This window comes from Hydra vulgaris, chromosome 06, assembly GCF_038396675.1.
Source record: "Hydra vulgaris chromosome 06, alternate assembly HydraT2T_AEP".
Lineage (NCBI taxonomy): Eukaryota > Metazoa > Cnidaria > Hydrozoa > Anthoathecata > Hydridae > Hydra > Hydra vulgaris.
The window spans coordinates 50,525,642-50,548,544 of NC_088925.1; the positions used below are offsets into that span (position 1 = coordinate 50,525,642).

The following is a 22,903-nucleotide window of genomic DNA, read 5'->3' on the forward strand; positions in this document are numbered from 1 at the left end:
TTTACTTTTTCTGTAAATGTTCAATATTTAAACGCAGTTTTGCAAGATTTGCAATGGGTAAACCTCGTGGGACCCATACGGGATACCCGTCGGGCATACCCATTTTGGCCCTAGAGGAAAACCGCGGCCAATATCCGATGGGTTTCCCATAAGGGTCCCAGTTGCAAAACCAAATGGGCCCCTTACGGTTTTTAAGTACGGGATTTGACTGGGACCCATACGGGATACCCGGGGGCCCCATATGGAAACCGCGGACAAGATCCGGCGGGATACCGTTAGTCTTCCCATACGGGTCCCAGTTGACTACCCGTATGGGCCCCGTACGATACCCATGTGTCAATGTCGGCTGGGTACTTTATGACAAAAAATAATGAAAGAAAGATGGATTAGTATTTTGTAGTACATAGTGAGATCGACATAAGTTAAATGAAGTTATGAAAATGAGTGCAAATAACAAAAAATGGACTAGTACTGTTCTTCATCTCACTAATTCAATTGAAAGATTTAAAATTATTTACGTAAATAACTTCGATGCGTTGTATTTCAAAACTGAAACTTCTAAAACTGAACTTCAAACTTTCAAAAATAGTTTAATGGCAATACACAAAAATATAAGAAGTAATTTGAATTTAAATTTTGATAAACTAAAACACTTCTAAATCGACTGCAATTATTTATTCAATATGATTTGCCTGACTGAAACCTGCTTTGATGAATCAATTAGAAAATAATCTCTAACTTTCTAATTTCTAATTATAATTTATTATTTTCTGAAAAAAAAGCAGACCAAAAGGAAGGAAGGATTTCAACTTATATTTGGAATGATCAAGCGATAAAAGTAAGAAAACATTTCTCGACTTTTAATTCCAATATTGAGGTCCTTACAATAAAAATCGCTAATACCAAAATTAAAAATATTTTAGTTTTTGCCTGTAGGTGATACAAAAAAATATCAAACTATTCGGAGGATATCTTTCTTAAAAACAATTAAACAAAAAAATTCTGCATAGGTGATAAACATAGATAGTTTAAAAAACAAAAAGAATACAGCCACAAAATTCTTTTTTGATAAAATGTTTCAATATTGGAACTTTCCCATCATCAACAAATCTACTCAAATAGCCCCGAATTCAATTTCTAGTAGAGATAACATTTTGACACACACGTTTCTAGATTCCTCTTTAAAAAAAGGTATATATAAAACCGGTATTTTGGATCACTACACTATTTATTTATTAATAAATCAAGACACAAGAATAAATAAAAACTCTAAAACCAAAGTTTGAAAAAGAAAAATTAATAAAATTTACATTCAAAAATTTAAAAACAAAGATAAAATAAAAAAAGAATGAAAACAACAGGAAATAAACTTCGCATATTATACATTCATACATATTTTCCTAAAATACAATAGTAATCATTTACCAATAAAAAAAAAAAAATGTTCAAAAACAAAGCACAAACCGTATATAAAATACATATATATTTAAAATTCACTTTATCTACCTATAAGCAATACAAAATCTTTTAGAAAAAAATTAAAAAAGAACATCGTTTAAAACTACTTCAAAAAACCAATAATGATATTGAAAAGTCAAGGAATACAAATCATTTAAAAATTTAAAATATAGAACTAGATAGTAATATTTTTGCTATCTAGTTCTATATTTTAATCAAATATGGTAATTTTTTGTTAAAACTTTTATTTTAACAAATAATAAGCATACTTGATCTAAAAGTTTATGAATAAAGTATGATAAAAACCTTTTCACTTTTTGATGGTAAAAAATGATTGCAAATTCCTCATAAATTATATTTACTTCCAAAAATAGCCATTTACTGTATACACCTACATCTAAAAATAATAAGAAAATTTGTGTCACACATCACAATCTTTTTTTTGTTTTTTAACTAATCTCTGGATATTGATTTTGGATTCTACATTAATAAAAAGACAACCTTATAGTTGACATTTCCATTAAAGTTTAAAGAGCATGGGTTAAGTTCAGGCAGTAGTGAAGGTATTTTAAATAAATTTGGTTATGACAGTCAACAAATAATGTACTTTAATGAAGCAGGTCGGAACCCTAAAAATAACTGATTTTCCAAATATTCGGCAGCCAAATATTATGTGCTTCGGCCGAGAGCCTATCTGAATATTCGGTATTCGGTATTATGCAATGACATTCGTAACATCTCAAATCTCTACACTTTTTATATAGTCATTTTATTGTAAAATATATGTGTGCGGTAGAAAATAGAAATCTTTAAAACCTCTGTTTTGAGTTAGCGATAAATGTTTGATACATTATAACTTCTTATGGTAAAAATGTAAATTTTCTTCAAGAAAACGGGACGGGATTATTTTTTGTAACAAACATAGTTTAAGATTGGTACAAGATCGCCAAGACTGGCAAAATTAGCACAGTGTTGTTAATCGTAAAACGATTGTGGAAAATCATTGGTACATGAACGGCATTACCTGCGTGGTGGTACCAATCAAAATCCAATAATAACAATGCATGGACGATACATTGTTATTATTGGGTCAACTTTGCTTGATTGTTCAGGACAGAATTTATTTTCAATTCACGTAATTGTTTTTTTTTTGTAGCATTGCAATGTTTTTGTTAAAAAAAACAGTATTTCTACAGTTTTTAGTTAAATATTTAAAAAAAAAATATATTTCTACTCAATATAATTTTTTTTTAGGTTTTATCCATTATTAGTGTCAACAACTTTTTGGCAATTTTTTCTTCCCCCTTTTATCTTGTCAACAACTTATCAAACTTCCAAAGATCCCCTCTAATTAATTACGTCAACATATGATATTCCTAGGGTTGAAAAAGTTATTTTATAATTAATGGGTAAAATCTTATGTCTTATTTAGGCAGTTGTTATGGACAATTTTATGGTAAAATATTCTGATGCAGATTATAAAATTTTCAGAAAACTCCCTTTGAAAAATACTTTTTTTGGTATTTTGTTAATTTTTTTTACTATAATTTTAAGTAGCAACTACGATAATTCGTTTTCAAAATTTTCTGTTATTTTTCTGTTATTTGCAAAGCATATTGATGTTCATTGCCGTTGCAAGCTTTGTTTAAGGCTTAACATAATTTGTACTCCCATTACTGAAGGAGATGGAGCGTTTGTCAATATCTAAAAAATTGGCCTAAAAGTTACTGAAAACTGTAAAATTATATATAAAAAGATTTGATTGAAATTTACAGTATTTTACAGTTTTTTCTTGATTTAAAGACATTATTAAATAATGAAAGGCAAAAAGTAAAGAAATTTACGTAATTTAAACTATTTAAAAGTATAGTTACCAATAAAAATAAAGAACTAATAATTTCGAGGTCATAAATTCTACCGCTATGATTTGACTATGTTGTAAGACTTGAGCCTAACTCGCCACAACAATGCTAGGGTTCTTTTGACTTATTGATCAATAAATTTAAAAATGAGGGGGGGGGGATGAATCCGCTAAAAGTACCAACTGGTTTTTTAGAAAAAAAAAGGTCTTTATAGACTAAAATTCATCCGACTGAATTGTGTCAAATACCCGACTAGCCGATTAAATTCGTCAAAAAACTGACTATAACTTGAAAATCACCTTCTTTGTGGGAGAAGAACACCCGTTTCCCCACACACCCTTACCTAAAATTGTTTTGTATGTAAATTTTACACATAAAAAATTTTTTGTTTTTATAAAACACTTCACAAAAATAATTCACAATAAACCTAGTTAAAAGCTAGAAATATGTTATACCCAAGCTCAAAAGACAAGCTAACTCGAAAAACATCTAATTTTTGTTGTTTCACAAAAGTATTGTAAGTAAAAGTAATATATAACAACTAAAGCGTTTTATTGCTTTTTTAAAAAAATGCGTGGTTCTTAAATTGACTATAAAAATTTGAATAAAAAAATGTGCATTTTTTGCTTGTGGGTTTTATTATTTTACATTTTATGTTAAAATATTTAAAGAATACCCAAATACTACGATGATAAAACGTATATTTTTGAAAACAAAGAAATGAATTTTATAAAATTATATAATAACTATAAGTTTATTGCAATAAAAATTTTTGAAAAATTTCCGGAAATTTTGAGCAAATTTTCTTGAAAAATTTCCGGAATTTTTCCGGGAATTTTCAACCCTAGAAATTCCCTTTCCCTAAATAAAGTTACAGTAGAAAATCTTTTTTTCCTTTTCTTAAGTATTTAAATTTATTTAAAAAAGTAAAATTGTTGGCGTCAACTTTCCTTAACATCCCCGCTCCTCTTGTTAACAAATGTTAAAAAATTTCTCACCTATTTTGTAATATATAATTTGTAGATTGTCCCTTATTTAAGACCTTAACGTTAAAATAAAGTCTGAAAAATGATTTTTTTCATGCTATGGGCACACTGTGCGTTAGATCTCTTTGTGGCACCTAAAACGAAACAAAAAAAATATGCATTCATGAAAAGCAGTGACGGATCTAGGGGAGGGGGTGATGGTGTGGGGGGCATGTATCCTCCGATGTACCCATGTATCTTTCATCAATCCACCACCATCCGAATCTGAAAGTTCTAAAATAGCTTAGAAATGAAGGACCTTTTTGGAGACGAAAATGTGATACAAAAATATTTCAACATCTTCCCCCACCCAAAAAAAAAAATCCTGGATCCGTCACGGATGAAAAGATATGATTCTTTTGACTTCTTATGACAAGAGTTATAAAAACGTGCAGGTTTCCTTAGTGGAAACCCGCAATGAATATAAAATTTTAACGAAAAAAACGAAAACGAAAGCATGCAACAACCATTAGAAAAAAGTTAATTAAAAAAATATTAATAATTTTTTAGGTTATACTAGACACAATGAGTGGTGAATTAACAAGACAACTGGAAACTATATTTTTATTGAGAACTAAAAATAGTGATTCAATAGAAGTATCGTCAACACTAAATAATATTTTCAGTTTAGCTCTTAATATTGCTGATAATGAAATTGGTAGGAAAATTTTTTTTTTACATTAGGTACAATAAATTAACAATCAATTGTAAAAAATCAAATAATAATAATTTAATATTTTATTTCAATTTGAAAATAACTTTAGTACTATTTTTAAAATATAATTCAAAGATGAGACCTTGTAAGATAATACAAATAATAACAGTCGAAAAACAAACCGAAGCACACACACATACATAATAATGCACTTCGCTTGATATTAAACATTTATATATGTTATATTAAATATGTTCCACCATGGAACAGTGCTAGTGAATTATTTGTGAAGCATGGTGCCCATTCACTTAATGTTGTTATTCATAAGTAAGAATATTCATCATTGCTACTGCTGCAGAATAGTGAGAACCTCATCATAAAACTTTTGTTAACTCTGAAAGGTTCTTGAAGTCTCCATAGATGTTTAAATGGAGAGCTGAGTTATATTTATAGTAATTTAGGTTTTTTTCTCTTTGGGTTTTGTTTATATTCAAGTGCTTTATTTTTTTTATCCACTTTGTTTTTATTTTAGACATTTTTGCTATCTAAAAAATGTACTATGAGTTGGCTTGAGAATGATATTAATGATGATAAGAAATAAGATCTCTATATTATTTGCAAAAAATGCCAATAACTTAGCCCTACTCAAAAGCCAATACTAAATCCAAAACAAACTTTCATTAAAAAAAATGTTTTTATTGTGGTGTGCATGTATAGTTTTGCATATCGGGAATTGCACCCTACTAATACAACTGTCACTGCAGAGGTCTAGTTTTATGTGAAAACTATTAACTGATCAATACAATTATTGAGAGCAATACAAAATATTTATCCCCCCAAAAAGAAAAAGTTGGATATAGAGTAGTTTTCAAATCAAATATTTGTTTAAAAACGTTGCTTACATCTAAAAATATCTTTAAGTTGCTATCAGTTGTTTAGAGGTCGGCTGATAGCCGACCTCTAAAAGATTCAGGTTGGCAAATTATTGCCAATCTCATTTTTCTTAATTCCGATATATTTTATATATATATATATATATATATATATATATATATATATATATATATATATATATATATATATATGTTTAAACAACTTTAAAAAGTATTCTACACAATAGAGTGCTCAATGTTCTTAAAAGAACAGAGCAATTATATTAGTTGTAGAAAATCACTTAACAAAATTTTTTTCCATTTATATATATATATATGTATATATATATATATATATATATATATATATATATATATATATATATATATATATATATATATATATATAGTTCTATAGATTGTTGCATTTGGGAAGTACGGAAAGAAAAAAATGATTCTTATGCCAACACTACGTCACTTTTGATTACTTTTGACTTTCAACATTTGCGTTTTGTCCGAAAGTTAAAACCATTAATTTAATTACAAATTAATCGTTTTTTAAAAAAACCGTAAAAACGCAAATTTCATTGACCAGAATGTTTTTTCAATATTTTTATTTTTATTAATAAAATGTTTTTATTTTTATTTTTTTTAATAAAATATTTTTATTATTTTTTTTTTTACTGTAAATCATACGCGGAGTGTTGCTACATTGACTATCTTATAGCCTGACTCGCAACAAAGTGCTGCTACATCGACTGACAAATAGCCTGACTCGCAACGGAGTGCTGCTATATCGACTGACAAATAGCCTGACTCGCAACGGAGTGCTGCTACATCTACTATCTTTTAGCCTGACTTGCAAGGGAGTGCTGCTACATCGACTGAGGGTTTGGTTGGGGCAGGCAGTCTATCAATTAATAAAAAAAAAATTCCGGTCTTGCATTTTAATTTTTACTTTTTGTCAACAAAATATGGAAAAAACTTTCTGACAACATATAACAAAACTACTGTGCTCAAATAGTAAAGAAAAAATATTATAGGTGTGGTCAGTTTCTGTGTGCGATCGCACACCATATATATATATATATATATATATATATATATATATATATATATATATATATATATATATATATAGGCTTGGGCAGGAATGGTGTGCGATCGCACACAGAAACTGACCACACCTATAATATTTTTTCTTTACAATTTGACCACAGTAGTTTTGATGTTTTATTAATTTAAATGCTATAAAAGAAATTGTTAATTTATAAATAACTATTATTTTGCTGATCTTTTCTTAAGTTTTATTTCACCCAAAGGCTTTAAATAAAATAAAAAAGTAATTATATAACTATTTATATAATTACAAAATATGTTTATTTTAAACAATTACTCTATAGTGATTGTTTCAAATAAACATATTTTGTGTAAATAAACAAATGTTATATTTAAATATTTTTTATGTAGGCATGTTTTATGATAAATTTAAATGTAATAATTTGTTTGAAACTATTTTTCCATGTCTTTCTAAAAATCTTTTGAAAGATAATTTTAAGGTACTTTAAATTGTGAAAAAGTTGAATTAAATCTTCTGTTGCAATGGCAAAAAGTTGTTCAAAACTTTTTTTTAAAACTTAACTAGCTAATCAGAGCATGAAATGATTAAAAATTACTTTTTTAAATAGACTACAGTATTTTTTTAAATAATTTTTTTTTTACAACTTTTTGAAAAAAATGTTTATACAATTTAAAAATAATATATAAAAAACTTTTTAGTAATTTAAGTAAAATTTGTTCATTCATTAAATAAATATTAGAAGTAATTTGTTAAATTGTTTTGCGTAATTTTAATAAAAAGTTTTAAAAGATAAATTTTTAAGAAATTCATTTTAAACATAATTAAAAACATAGCAAAAAGTAATTTTCGCTTCGAGATTGAATTTTTTGAGTTTTGTTTTAGTGCTTATATGTTTTCTTTTTCGTAAGGAATTGTTTTCTTTTTTCATTATTATTTTTTTAATTTTCTTCCTAGTTTAAGTTTAGCTAGCATTTCTTTTTTCAGCGAATTTCTAAAATGTTTAAAAATCATTTGTACAGTCATGGTCAAGTTGTCAAAAAATAATATCATTTGCGTGGTCAGCAATAGCGCTCAATTGCATGCAATTCCTGTCCATGTCTATATACGCATATATAGGCAAGGACAGGAATAATAAGCATATATATATATATATATATATATATATATATATATATATATATATATATATATATATATATATATATATATATATATATATATATATATATATACATATATATATATATATATAAATATATATACATATATATATATGTATATATATATATATATATATATATATATATATATATATATATTTATATATGGTGTGCGATCTCACACAGAAACTGTAATGGAAAAATATTATTGGTGACCACACCTATAATATTACAATTTGAGCACAGTAGTTTTGTTATATGTTGTCAGAAAGTTTTTTCCGTATTTAAATGTCCGTATTTAAATATCCGTAATAAAATGATTAAATGTCCGTATTTAAATATCCGTAATAAAATAATTTTTCCGTATTTAAATATCCGTAATAAAATGAATTAAAAACAACTTTATATGAAATTCTAAGTTTCATGCCTGTCAGCAATCATTAACCATTGTCTATAATTCATACCATTAAAACCATTTAAAAAATTAAAATTAAAATTACATTGGAGCAAGTTCTGACGTTACAAAAACAAAAAGGTGTCAAAATTTTAGTTCATGGTGTTGAATAAGAAAAGTAAAAATTTCTTTAAATGCCAGCACTTTGATATTGTTTCATATAATTTATTTTACTAAGCAAATTTACTCCTCTGTATGACAATATATGAAACTTGCAAAGACAAAGGTTATAAACTTTTAATTGTTGGGCCTACATTGTGCTTATTTTCCATGTAATCAGAGGTTTTATATTTTTTTAATTTTAGTTTCCATATTTCTTTAGCAAGTTTAGTGTCATTTTTATATTTAGGTGCATTGAAAGATTTATGATGATTAGCGTATCCTTATTTAAATGCAGTTTAATTTATATTGAAATAAACTTTATCTAATATATATATTTAATATTATATATAAGATAAACTTTATCTAATATATAATATTGCTAATAAGGCATTGGTTATTTAATGGACAACCTTATTTGTCTATGTTGTTTTTATATTTTCATTGCATAGTAAAACTTTGGAGGAATGGAATTATTAAACACAGTTTTATTTACTGCCATATGAAGAGGCTTTACATAAAATAGGATAAAATTCAAAACTCACTTACCCAACTACAATCAAAGCAAAAATCAATATAAACATTCCAGTTGTAAAATTATATTGTACAACCAGCCATTTAACAAAAATGTTGAAACTAAAATTGAAAATTGCTTCTTAGCTTTAATTGACTTACACTTTCCAGTAGGACGCAGGCTAATAAATTTTTTAATCCAAATTATATAAAAGTTAGTTACAGTTGAATGTCTAACATGAAGTCTTTAATAAATGTGCATAACAACAAGATTTTACAATGCAATAAAAATATAAAATCAAAACAATGCATCTGCATTTGAGCTGGCTCCATTTTGTTGTCAAAATGGGTCTAGACTAGCCTCTTTACAACTTATAGCTAATTTGAGCAGTGACCATGATAGTGCTTTTAAATTATTTACAAATACTATCATGGTCACTGCTTATTTAAAATAAGACAAAGAGATACAACCTTATGACAATAGACTTCTTCTTCTGCCAAGCTATAGCCACCTTTGGACAAGGTGGCATTGACAGGTGCAAGGTGGCTTGGCAGATGCAACTACATTTAAAATATGTTTTTGGGTCTAAAAGAGAAAGAGCATCATTAGAAAAACCAGCCAGAGACAGTAGATACTAGAAGCTTTAAATGCAAAAAACACTTTTATGTTTAAGAAAGATTGCTATACATTTAATTTTTTTTTTTAAAGCAAAGTTTTAAATTTTTTTAAGCAAAGTTTTTTTTTAATAAACGAGTTTACTTTGAACATTATTGAATTTATTTTTAGGATACTTTTCAGAAACACTTTTCAATGAAAATAATGGGATACTAAAGTTTTTAAAACTTTCCATTGGTTCCAATGAGGTATATTATTTTTATATAGTTTCTGTGCTAACAATAATATGTGATGTGTTAATATATTAACACATCACATATTATTGTTAGCACAGAAAGTAATTTAATAACATAATTTATAACATAATAATTGTCAAATGATGCTCATAATTGTTTTTTTTATTGTTAACAAGTTGTTAAAAACAATAACTATTTAAAAATGTTGAAATGAAATTTTTTTAATAAACAATATATTGTTATATTTTAAAATAAAATTGAAATAAATCAAATTTTTTTTTTTTAATTTTACCTGAATTTATTTCATAATTTAAATATCAAATTTAGTTGTCATTCGCACTTTTGTAACAAACTTTTTTATGTCATTCACACATTTAAGTGGTTTTTATAACATTATTTACTTCTTTTATTTTGCTGCCTAAAAGACATTTTAAAACTAATTTAAATATTAAAAAGTAGCTAAAGGGTCATTCCATGCCAAGTGGAGCAAAGGTCCCTCATGGACCATCTCAGATTTTGTTGAAACTTTTTGATTTTGCACATATACATATATGAGAAAAGCATGTTTTGAAAACTTTAGATCAATATCTAATATGGTTCATGATAAAATGCTATTTAAGTATGGGCTATTTTGCATGAAGTTTTGCACTCTACAAGCAAAAAGGTTTTTTTCATCATTTTTAACAGCTAATACTTTTGAACAAGTTGGTTTTATAATTCAACTATTTCAAGATAGCAAGTATGCTATGGATACTTTTAAAAGAAAAAATTTAAATTGTGTTATCTTAACTTTTTCCATAATGGCAGGTTAAAGTTGATATTTTTAATTCAAATTTTTTGTGATTTTAAAGAGCTTTCTCTTAAAAACTAGTTCAAAAATTAATACAAATCAAATTGCTTGTTGATCTACACGTGGTGGATAAATATTAAAAAAAAAATCAGTTGATTAAAGAGCTGCATTCAAAAGTTATAGGTCATCAAAATAAGTCGGATCAAGATTTTCTTAAAATTGATCTGGTATGCAAAGCATCTGTTACCTAAGATAACCTTTTTTTTTTCATAAAATTTTTTATACACATCAATCAAAGAATGTTAATTAATAAAAACCAAAAAAATTAATGGGCACTTATTTATAATCCCAAAAGATAGTCTCTTAAAGTCAGGTAAGTTAAGAAAATAAACAATTGCATTGAATTAAATAGTGTTATTTGTTTTTAAACTTATAGGCCCCACTTTATAATACAATACTTTTAAAATGAAAAACAAACCAAATGTTTTGCAATATGTAAATTGAGATGATGAACAAATTTACAAATGTTTTAAATACAAATCTATTACACTAAATATTTTAAGAGATTTGCTTATTATTAACTTTTTATTGTCTAAATAGCTAAAAAAAATTTCAGTTGTAATTTTTTTTAGCTATTTAGACAATACAAAAGTTTTTAAAACAAACAAAATTGATAAAATTTCTTAAATAATAAAATAATCTGATTGATTTCTTTTAAGTCAGTATTATAAAATCTTCTTCTGTTAGACTGGACCTTAAGAGATTGTGCTTTGCATAAAATATGCACCAGGGTTACCCAACAAAGATCATCTCTGCATGGCTACAGGATCTTGTTACATAAAGAAGACTTTTTCATAAATTTGATATGAAGATCTTAATGCTCTTCTGAAATACTAAGAATATTTCCTAAATACCATTGAACATCATAAATGCATGCCACATATGTTCTTGGTGTGTAACTTGAAATTTTATTAATAAAAACTCTGCAAGTAGAAAAATCCACATTAGTCCAAACACTATTAAGTGAAACAGATTAGTGCAAAGATATTGAGCAATTCACGGCAGATGTATAGTTTTTTTATTTTATTTTTCTGTTTTTTTATAATTGGGAGGAAAAAGAGAAAATATATAGACTTTTTGAGGATAAATACTGCGTGATACAAGATTAGAAAAAATCTACAATTTTTTTCCAAATCTTTATTTAATGAATATACATTAAAATCCTACTAAACTTATGTTTACTCCTACTAAATTCATTATACATATAATATACATATTCATTATATGATACTTATATACATATAGTATGAGTTTTCTATAAAAAAACTTCGTTAGTGTACATACATCAACTGAGGATTCAATAATAAAAATTTTAGATTTTTTCTGACTTTTTTTGTTTTTTTTCAATTATTGATATTTTTTTTATAGCTTGAAAATGCAAAAGCTGATGTTCTAAGATTTCTCTCTGAGTTTTGCACTAAAAAGCTTGTTAAATCATACATTAAAGGGATCAAGGTAAATAAAATAATAATTATAAAAATGATAATACTCTTTTTTTTTTAATTCTTCTTTAATGTTTTGTGTATATAATAAATGTTTAATCTCCATTGCATTTGTGTAATGTATACTATATATGTTTAATGTATTTATTTATTAACTATAATAAATGTGTAAACATCATCACAGTTTCAAAAAATATTTGTAATAACTATTATTTATTTTTTCTTTTATACTAGGGTCAACTTGGTGAACCATCCCAATAAGCCCTGTATACATATATATATATATATATATATATATATATATATATATATATATATATATATATATATATATATATATATATATATATATATGTAAATTATGTTAGTGTATTTCACAAATAGAGTGCTCAATGTTCTTAAAGAACAGAGCAATAATAAATTAGTAAAAAACACTTATCTAACTTTTATCTTCGACTTGAAGTTTCACCATTGTTGGATCATCAGGAAGAGTACTCTTCCTGATGATCCAACAATGGTGAAACTTCAAGTCAAAAATAAAAGTTAGATAAGTGTTTTTTACTAATTTATATATATATATATATATATATATATATATATATATATATATATATATATATATATATATATATATATATATATATATATATATATATATATATATATATATATATATATATATATATATATATATATATATATATATATATATATATATATATATATATATAGGGCATATTGGGATGGTTCACCAAGCAGAGCCTAGTATAAAAGAAAAAATAAATAATAGTTATTACAAATACTTTTTGAAACTGTGATGATGTTTACACATTTATTATAGTTAATAAAAATTTTTTTAGTTGAAAACATCTAAATAGAAAACAGGTAAAACCTACCCTATAAAATTGTTTTTACACTAAAAATCAAAAATAAAATTGATGTATAAACAAGATAAATGAATTTTTTTTCTTCCAGTAATGAGTATCCGGTAATGAATTCCAGTACCTACTTAATAATCATTTTTAACAATAGAAACTATTGGGTAGCAGGGCTGTCCACATGATTTTTTGATGTTTCAGATATGACACTTACACATATTGTTTCAACTCCAATTGTTACTATTGTGGCTAAGAAAGAATTAAAAATTTTAATGCGGAATAAAGTAAATAATAATAACTTTTAATAATAAAAATGACTTATTTAAATGTGGGTCTATTTTTTATACAATTTTAGGAAACATGTTTAGCTTTATTTTTTTGTGATACATCTGTTAAAGTAAAGATTGAAGTAATACATGTTATTGAGAAGGTAATTAACTTTATTTGCTTGTTTAAAGATCACCATTTAAGTCATATTACATTTTTTTTTCTTGTGCATATGACAACCAATATAACCAGTATTCATATTAGGTAGCAATTATTATTCTCAATTTTCATTTTTTAAGATAAATGTTTGTACTTTAGGTTCAGGCTGGATAAGACTTAATTATCTGTACTTGTCTTGCTTTTCTGATGACCTTAAAAGGCCACCAATGACCAGCAATTAAGTCTGAAGAATAATTAATGGTTTTTTTTTTCAAATTCCAAGGGGTAGTAGAACATGTCACTTATTTTTTCTGATAAATATTGCATATAACAACTTGAATTTTATTTTAATAATGTATTTAAATGTTGAATAAGCTTCAAGTGTAAGTTTTTGTTACTCTTCCATTTGAAGTCTTGTAGTGCACTTTAATATTGATTTGTTATAAAGGCTTAAATTTGGTTTCAGTGAATATTTGATAATCCATTTGATTTTTTTTTGTAAGAAAACATTTACATGATGTTTTTCATTATATCATAAAACCCATTTGGGTTTCAGGAAAAGATAAAGTTTTTTTTGAGATGTTTAATCTTTTTGTGAATACTAACTCCCAGCACATATTTCATTCAGATTAAAGACAATGTTTAAAAAAATGTTTTTTGTAAAAATATTTGAAAATCCTATTGGTTTTTTTGATGACATTTACATGTTTTTAATGTATGTTTTTTATCATAAAATCTATGTGCATCATAAACGTCCTTAAATTACACATGCATTTACAGGTCTTACTTGATAAGTCTATAGGATATTTACAGGGTTATTCCATAATTAAAATCACTTTATTCCATAATTAGAACCATTTTATTACAAGGTTATAAATACTTTATTTAATAAAACAAATAAATTATGAAAAATTATAAAAAACATTTTCCACAAATTTTTTCAGATTCAATATTTATTTATAAATGAAAGAATTTCAAGACAACGCCAACAATAAATATTGCCTAAGATGCTCGTAAAAATTAGCAAAACTACCTAATCGGGTGTCTAGTAGATAGCAAACGCGCTCTTTTATCATGTTTCTTGTTTTTGCTATTGCATTCTCCTATAAAAAACTTGAATATACTCCGAATTTCATTTAATTTAATCTCAACACATCAACAGGGCAGTAACATATGCTTTTTGATTTACCAATGAATATCCATAATTAGTAGTGGTGTGTAGGTTAAAACCTGTTTCATCTAAAAATACTAATTGGTCATAATTATAGTTTGCTAATTCTCTTGCAAATAATTGCATAGCGTCTAAAATTCTCGGAAAATTTCTTTCAATTGATACTTTAGTTAGCCTCTTTCTAGTATATCCCATTTTTTTAAAAGTTTTACTTACATAACTTTGTGAGCAATTGATTCCAATATTATTTAAATTTTCTACAATTTCTTGTTGAACATAACTACTGTCATTATTTAAATATGTGGCTATTTCATTTTTTATTATACTGTTATCCTTAAATTTCAGGCATCTTTTGGCATCTAATATTTCTTTATCTGTCAAGACATCATTAATTTTTTTAATTAGTTTACGTACACAGCTGTAGGATAAGTTGGTTAATTCTTGAATTTCTTTATTAGATTTTTCAAGATCTAAATATCTTTTAACATTTTTAATCGTTTCGTTAGTAATTTCAATTCGGGTCTTTCTTTCTTGTGTCATACTTGGACAATTTTTTTAAGTTTATATATTTTAAAATAAAGTGGTTTTAATTATGGAATAAAGTGGTTTTAATTATGGAATAAAGTGGTTTTAATTATGGAATAACCCTGTAATTGTTTAAGAGGTCAAGTTTATGGCATTAAGAGTTTTGGCAAAGGTTTAAAGATAGTCATTGTATAGTTATGACCTCAGAAAATCTTTACTACCTTTTTTTTAAATATATTTTAAACAGTTTCTTTATTTTTTTCTAATCGTCATTAAAAAACTGAAATAAATTTAATATCAGCCATCAATCAAAGTAGTAATTTTTTGATTGTTTGCTTATTGCTATATTGGTTTTGTACTATATTAAATTTTTATTTTAAACTTTAACCAAGACTGAGGTAGCTACCACAATAGAGGTCTTTTTTTTAAAATTTTTATAACGCTCTCAACCCTTTAGTTTGGAAACGCAAACATGACAAATAAGAAACAAATATGGCCACTGCGTAAAAATTCAAGTTGAGAGTGGTACTACAAGCAAAATGGTGGATATCGAACCACTTTGAAACTACTTGCTTACAATGCGAGACCACCACTACACTATTACTTCATAATATAGTTAAATAGTGAAGTATATATTTAGTTAACTTTTATGGCGTAATTATTTTGCAAATGGCGTATATTCACATTTTGACAAAAGTCATACTATTCTCATTTTTTTCACATTTTGACAAACTTCATATTTATCTATGTAAGAATTTAATTAAATTTATTTTGTATAGTGTGTTTTACTTATCTACTAAGTTTTCAAATTTAAGTGAAAAATATGATTATGAGTGAAAATTAGAAAAAAAAATTTAATTTTAAAATTGTATTAGAAAACTAGTATTTTTTAATTGTGATAGTTTATAACTTGTAATGTTAAGAGGCAAAAATAAAAAAGAGGGAGGTTTTAATATAAAACACTTTCAAAATACAATATATGGGACATACCAAATAAAACTTTTTAAATACATGTATGCATTTTTAAATACATTTTTTAAATGTTACAATTTATTTAACAATTTAAATCACCTATTATTTTGATTATCACCATTTGTTTTGAGTTGTCATAATATGTTAACTATTGCAACAATTAGTTTGTAAGTTGGCTGTATTTTATGTTAAATTGGAATTGTATAAAAAAGGTACAAAAATAAATACATCAAGATTTTATTTTGGTGTTTATAAATGCTTATATAATATTGAATAGAGTAAGCAAAAATGTATTACAGTTTGCGCTTCTATTAGATGCTCAAGTAATGCAAAAGTATTGGTTTCTCTCATATATATTTATAGATTACTGTAGTGTTGCTTATTTTTTTTAAAGTTGTTTTATGTTTTTGTAGAACTCATTACTCTCAAACTAGTGTCGCGTAAAATTTACCAGTAAATTTTACCAACTTTGACTGTCGGTAAATTTTGCAATAGGTGTTATTAAGTGTAAATTGTAAACATTGTGTACATTTTTGAAACTCCATTATTTCATTAGCTTGAAAAAAAAATGAGTAGTAGGTGAAACCCTAAACATAAAAAAAAAAAAAAAGAAAACATAGGATTATTGCTTTTTGATCCTTGATCAATGCAACAGATCTCATTTGCTTATCTTGCATTGGGCCTCTGAAGGATAGCTTTTTAGACATCGACACCATAAAATATGAAGAAGGCATTATATTTTGTTCTCTTTTTTTGTTGAAGTAAAGGTCGAAAACAGCTGGTTGATTGAATAATAGGTTTCTGCGTTTTGGAACCCTAAGTATTTTGTACAAATCTTAAGCGCTCAAACCCTATTTTTGAGACTATTGTTTAATGTTACTTGTTACAAAATTTCTTTGCTCTATCATGCATATTTAATCTAAAAAAAACTAACAAATTATTTATGCTTTACATTGTCGTAATGTACAAAAAAAGCAATAGGTTTGTTTTAACTTTTATTAATAACTCGCATTGACATAAACAATGCATACATAAGTTATAATTTTTATTTAACAGTGATAATTGATTTTTTTATGCACAACAAAGACATTCTTTTTAATTGGCTTCTGCATTACCCACATTTTCGCCATTTATTATTTATTTCACCATTAATTTCATCAACACTTAAACTGTTTTGCTTCTTGTCACTTACATATTTACTTAATTGTTTTATTAAGTGGTTTAAATGGACATAAAGTTACCAACAACAGAACTTTAGATCGATAATTGGATGTAAAATGCTTCGAATCTTTTTTGAACTTCAATAAAAAATAAATATTTCACCAGAAACAGTCAAATTAATGATTAACTCTTATCAAAGTGACGAGTTTTTAAGAATGGAGAAAAAAGTGTAGTTGTGTTTGTAAATATTAAGACAAAACAATGTATTCAAAATTATAACTACCAAATCTATACACCTTGTAATTAAAAAAGGCTATATTAATGTCTAGATCGTTGTGTCAAAGTTTTGAATACCATTGCTACGATGGTTACTATACTAAATATATGCAAACATCTGCTATATGTATGCAAACATCATGGTACAAAGTTTTACACTGGGAGAGATATTTATTATACAAAATATTTATTATATTTTTATTTATACGTCTAGCTATTAGGTGGAATAAACATTATATAAACAAATAGAGTAGGTTTTATGACTTTGTCAGGTTAGTGTCAAGATTATCATGACCACTCTGCAACTGGTAACATGTAATCCAGTGTAGCCTACCACATGGTGTCTTACTGCTTTGTAGAACTTGCTTTTCTAGGCAAAGTATAGAAAAAGTCAACACTTAAAAACTTTTTACCTGGGAGCTCTTGGTTAATTAATTTCTAGAGATAGTGTCTCAATAAAAATACTCATTTTGGTAGATATTAACTGTATCTTACTACTGTCTTGTATAAGACCTCCAAGACAAAGGCTTTAGGAGTAATAGGAGTAAGCATAGGAGTTAATTGAAGTAAGTTAAAGGAGTATTAAAATAGTAATTATAAATTAAATACTAATAATAGGAATAAATAGTAAGTAGTAGGAGTAGTAAAAGTAGGAGTAAATAGGAGTACTAATATGAGTAAGCAAAATGATGTGTAGGATGATGAATGCTAGATCACCATCTTATCCATCATTGGTTCAGATTACTCAGATTTTAGTTTTTCCATCATTTGTAATAGTTATGCAATACTTTCTGATAAGGGTATTGCTCTAAAACCCAGTTTTGCCAAGTCTACTAAACTCTGTGGTAACTCGTATCGGCTGATTCCATCAACATCTGAAAAATATCATTTTATTAACAAGTTTATATTGCGCACAAATAGTGTCCTTGTTAGTGTTCTCAATATTCATTCTTTTGGCTATATAAGGAGCTCTTTGTTATGATTTTTATTTGATTAACATGACTGCTAAGCATTAGGCTGTCTAAAATATTTATGATTGAATTATGTTCTCTAATGATTTTATACATGAAAACTGAGCTTAATGATAAACAAAAAAATACCATCACTACCACTAAATTGTTTTGATCTATCCTTTACAAATATTTGTGGTCTTTGAAGTAATTTTTTATTTATTGAATCTTACTTCTTACAAAATTTAATAGACCTAGTCACCCATAAAGTTTTAAATTGCTTATGCTTCAAAACTTTTATTTATCTAGTTTTTTTCCTTCCACATCAATACTTTGAAGTTCTCTCTTTCTTATTTTTTATATGCATACAATTTACAGTTTTTTACATCTTCCTTAAAGGGCCTCATCTATTTCACATACGTTTTAAGGACCTTGGCTGTTTTATGAACTTTCTTGTTACATCTTCTTTTAAGAGGCTCATCTACTTCACATACTTTTTAAGGACCTTGGCTGTTTTATGTAATTTCAATTGTTAATCAGCTACCACTATATCTAAGACATTTTAAACGATTGCATGTGTTGTGAAAGTGTTTTTAACACAAATGTGTGAATTATCTTCAAGCCTTGTATTTTAATAACCCTCATTCTAATTTAGTTTTTTGGTTGTACACTAAGGTTATGACAAAGAAAAAAAAGTTTTTTTTTACCTGTAGTAGGAATTAATGAATATTTTAATACTGATTAAGAAAATCACATTTGTTATATTCAATTCATAAAAAAGTTTCCGCATCAAGACACCTGACAACATCGTGAGTGCCATATATTACCAAAAGTATATTAAGTTGGGTCTCAAAAGAAGTGTAATTTCATAGAAAGTTTAAAAATTTAAGGTTTTATTATAAAAAATCAATTTTTTTAAACTTATTGTTAACTAAAATTTTTAAACAAAAATTTAAAAAAAAGCACTTTTCAAAAATTTTCAAAACAATATTTTCTTTAAGATGGTCACATTAGATAAAGATTTTTCTTTATAAAATCTCAATAAAATTTCGCTTCTTTTGAGGGCCAAAATGATATACTTTTGGAAAAAAATATTTTTGGTAAAATATGACACCTAACATATGGTCTGGTTTCTTGGTGCAGAAACTTGGTCTATAGTCTGGTTTCTTGGTGCAGGATTTTGGTCTATGGTCTGGTTTCTTGGTGCAGGAACTTTTTTCTAGAACTATCTCTAATAATTATTTATAAATAATCAGGTCACAAAAGTTGTGAACACAGAGGATACAGTTTTGCAAAAATATTTTCAATCATAACCCTAGTGTCCACTGTTGCAAATGAAAGAGTAGAGTTTTATATGCTTTTTGTAGCCATTCATAAATTTGTTTAAACATAAATCTTGAGTAACAAGATAGCTGTGTGAAGTTTGTGGGATAAATAAAATATAATACAAAGAACAATTTAATTTTTGTTTTAGATAATGTTGCTGCCAGATTTTAATCAATTTGTATTTGATTTGGATATAAAAGGTTTAATTTCAAAGTATGTTAATTTTGGTTTTAATTATTTTCATTTTTATTTTATATAACAGTATACTTATTATGAATTGTAGTTTATTGATTAAGAAAATAAATTAAAAACAAAATAAATAAAAAAATAAAACAATGAATTATAATATATAAGAAAAAGTAATTAAAAAAATAATAGAATCTACAAATATATCTGTGTGTATGATTATTTGTATATTTATTATAATTATATAATAATAAATATGCAAATATATCATACATAAAGTAATTGTTAATAATATTTAGATTTTGGTCTGAGTGCTTAAAAAGTGCTAAATACAGTTCAACAAGTAAGACTTATTCAATTAACAAATTTTTCTAAAATTGTTAAAACCATTTTAAACCTCTAAAGGTGATTTAAAATGTATTATAATGTATTAATGATGATTTCAAAATTGTAAGTAACATAGAATGCTTTACACCCCCCAAAAAAAAGTAATAGTTAATTGCTTATAATTTTTAATAATATAATTATTGTTAATAATAATTGCTAATTTTTGTTATAGACAGTTTGAGGTTCACCTATTTGAGGTTCAATTAACATGTTTCGAAACATTTCTTTCATTCTTTAATTTAACAAACTTAATCTGTATTCATATAACATCAATAATACCCATAACATTTCATGTGTACATTTTAATGAATTGCATTTTATTTAATAAAATTTTAAAATCATTTTTATAATTTTTTTTTTTTTTTTTTATAAAAAAGTGTAATAAATTAACATACATAATATGTATATTATATATAGATGTTAGATTCCATATACAGCCTTTTCTTTATAAATTACCACAGAATGTTTAGAAAGAGTTAAATATGTAACATCTCAAGTAACATGCTAAGTTTTATTCACTTTTAGTGAGAGGAGAATTGTATAACCTAATGGGATCATTTGCAAAGATGGTTCCTGAATTAATGACAGAAATCAATGAACGCCTCTTATCTCTTTTTTTGAGTTTTTTAAAACAAGAAATGGAGGTTTGTTGTATATAGGTTTTTAATTGGAAGCATAACAGTAAAAATTTATGATTTCAACTTATTTATATGTTTATTATTAATAAATATTTAAAACTTTAATTGAAACACTTCTTTGTTTTTTTATTGGGCAACAAAAACATTTTATAAAAATCTATTCAAACTGTCAAGTAAACTAAAATTTACAATTTATAAAATTCTTTTATAAATATATATTTTTTTAACTAAAATGGTTTAGTTGCTAATGTTTTGTTGCAAATAGTTTATGTGCAAATGTTTAACTGAAATTGTTTATGTGCAAATGTTTAAATAAAATGGTTTAAGTGCAAATGTTTAATGGAAATGGTTTAAGTGCAAATTTTTAATTGAAACGGTTTAAGTGCAAATGTTTAACTAGAATGGTTTTGTTGCAAAATGTTTGTTAATTGAAATGGTTTTGATACAAATAGTTTCTGCAACTAGTTTTGATGACACTAGTCACAAAAGGTTTTTTTGGACAGTTACCTTATAACTTATGTTGAGGGCACTGACTGCTGTTGTATCTACTTAAATAAAGCTCACAGTAAGTAGCGTAATACTGCTTCGCCTTTGTCATACATGCTATAAAATACTTTAATAAGTGGGACCATGGAGTCTTTCTCCATCAAAATAAACTGAAGCATTAAACACTAAGAACATTTTGTCACTAACAGCTTGGACATATTGTTAGTATACTTTAAACTATTGCAAGAGTCATTTATATTAAATGTGTAGGTACTCAGAATAATACTCATTACAGGCTATTTGTATCAATATATTTGTTGGAATGGTGAAATATTGCTTTGAACTATAAGCAGTCTGATCAGAAAGTTCTTTAGAGGTAACTACCTCATACTACAGTGCAATACTGTTAAGGGTGTAGTTTACAGCTTCCCCTGTCTCTGTAGAAATGAAAACTTGGTTCTTGTTAGCAAAGTTAATATGATATTTAAGTTGGTCTCCAAATGGTTTGGGGTGAAAAGATCTATTTTTCAACAACTGTTTGAATTTTAGTGGTGTGCCGTATTTGCTTTTTGGGTTTAATCCAAAGGCTTTACTGAGAGCAATATTAGGACCAAAGGTGGAGCAAATGAAAGCTCTGAATTATTGTAATATAAATTTACATGGATCAGATTAGTCATCACACCCTTGCAAGAGTCAATCTGTTGTGACACACTGAGTGGGTTACAAGTAGGGATGCGGAGTCCCAAAAAGAACTCCGGATTTGAAAGTCAAAAAAAGAATACTTTATCCTAGTTTTTGGTATCCAGGAGCTCTAAAAATATAAGTTTATGGACTACTAATAGGATAAAAATTAAGACTTTTAGGTTAGAGGAACAATCATTTTTTGAACCCGGAGATCTTAGGTATAATGGCAGCAAGGACTCCGGGACTCCAGGACTCCAGGCTTAAAAACAATATGTTTTAAGTCATTAAATCTCAAGAACTTTTTTCTTATAGCAGATCATAAGTCAACAATCATGTTTAGAGTTTCTGGACACTACAGACTTGGAAAAAGTAGAGACATAAAGCTGGAGTCCTTTTAGGACTCCGCATCCTTGGTGGCAAGTAAAAATTACATGCAGCTCAGTAGTTTCCAGGTCAACACCAGAGTTGATTTACACTTAGAGGTAAAAACTGGATTATTGTAATCTGTCTGAAA

General features: G+C 26.1%; 1 protein-coding gene across 1 annotated transcript in view; it reads left to right on the forward strand.

Moving 5' to 3' along the window:
* Positions 1–4,726: 4,726 nt before the first annotated feature.
* Positions 4,727–22,903, forward strand: part of LOC100210864 (DNA-dependent protein kinase catalytic subunit) — a 203,249-nt gene continuing 185,072 nt past the window's right edge. The window contains exons 1-7 of the mRNA XM_065800401.1: positions 4,727–5,003; positions 9,967–10,043; positions 12,250–12,336; positions 13,557–13,631; positions 20,157–20,221; positions 20,494–20,537; positions 21,107–21,225. Of these exons, the coding sequence (XP_065656473.1) occupies positions 4,871–5,003; positions 9,967–10,043; positions 12,250–12,336; positions 13,557–13,631; positions 20,157–20,221; positions 20,494–20,537; positions 21,107–21,225 (600 nt within the window). The 5' untranslated portion in view covers positions 4,727–4,870. The remainder of the gene's footprint in view (positions 5,004–9,966; positions 10,044–12,249; positions 12,337–13,556; positions 13,632–20,156; positions 20,222–20,493; positions 20,538–21,106; positions 21,226–22,903) is intronic.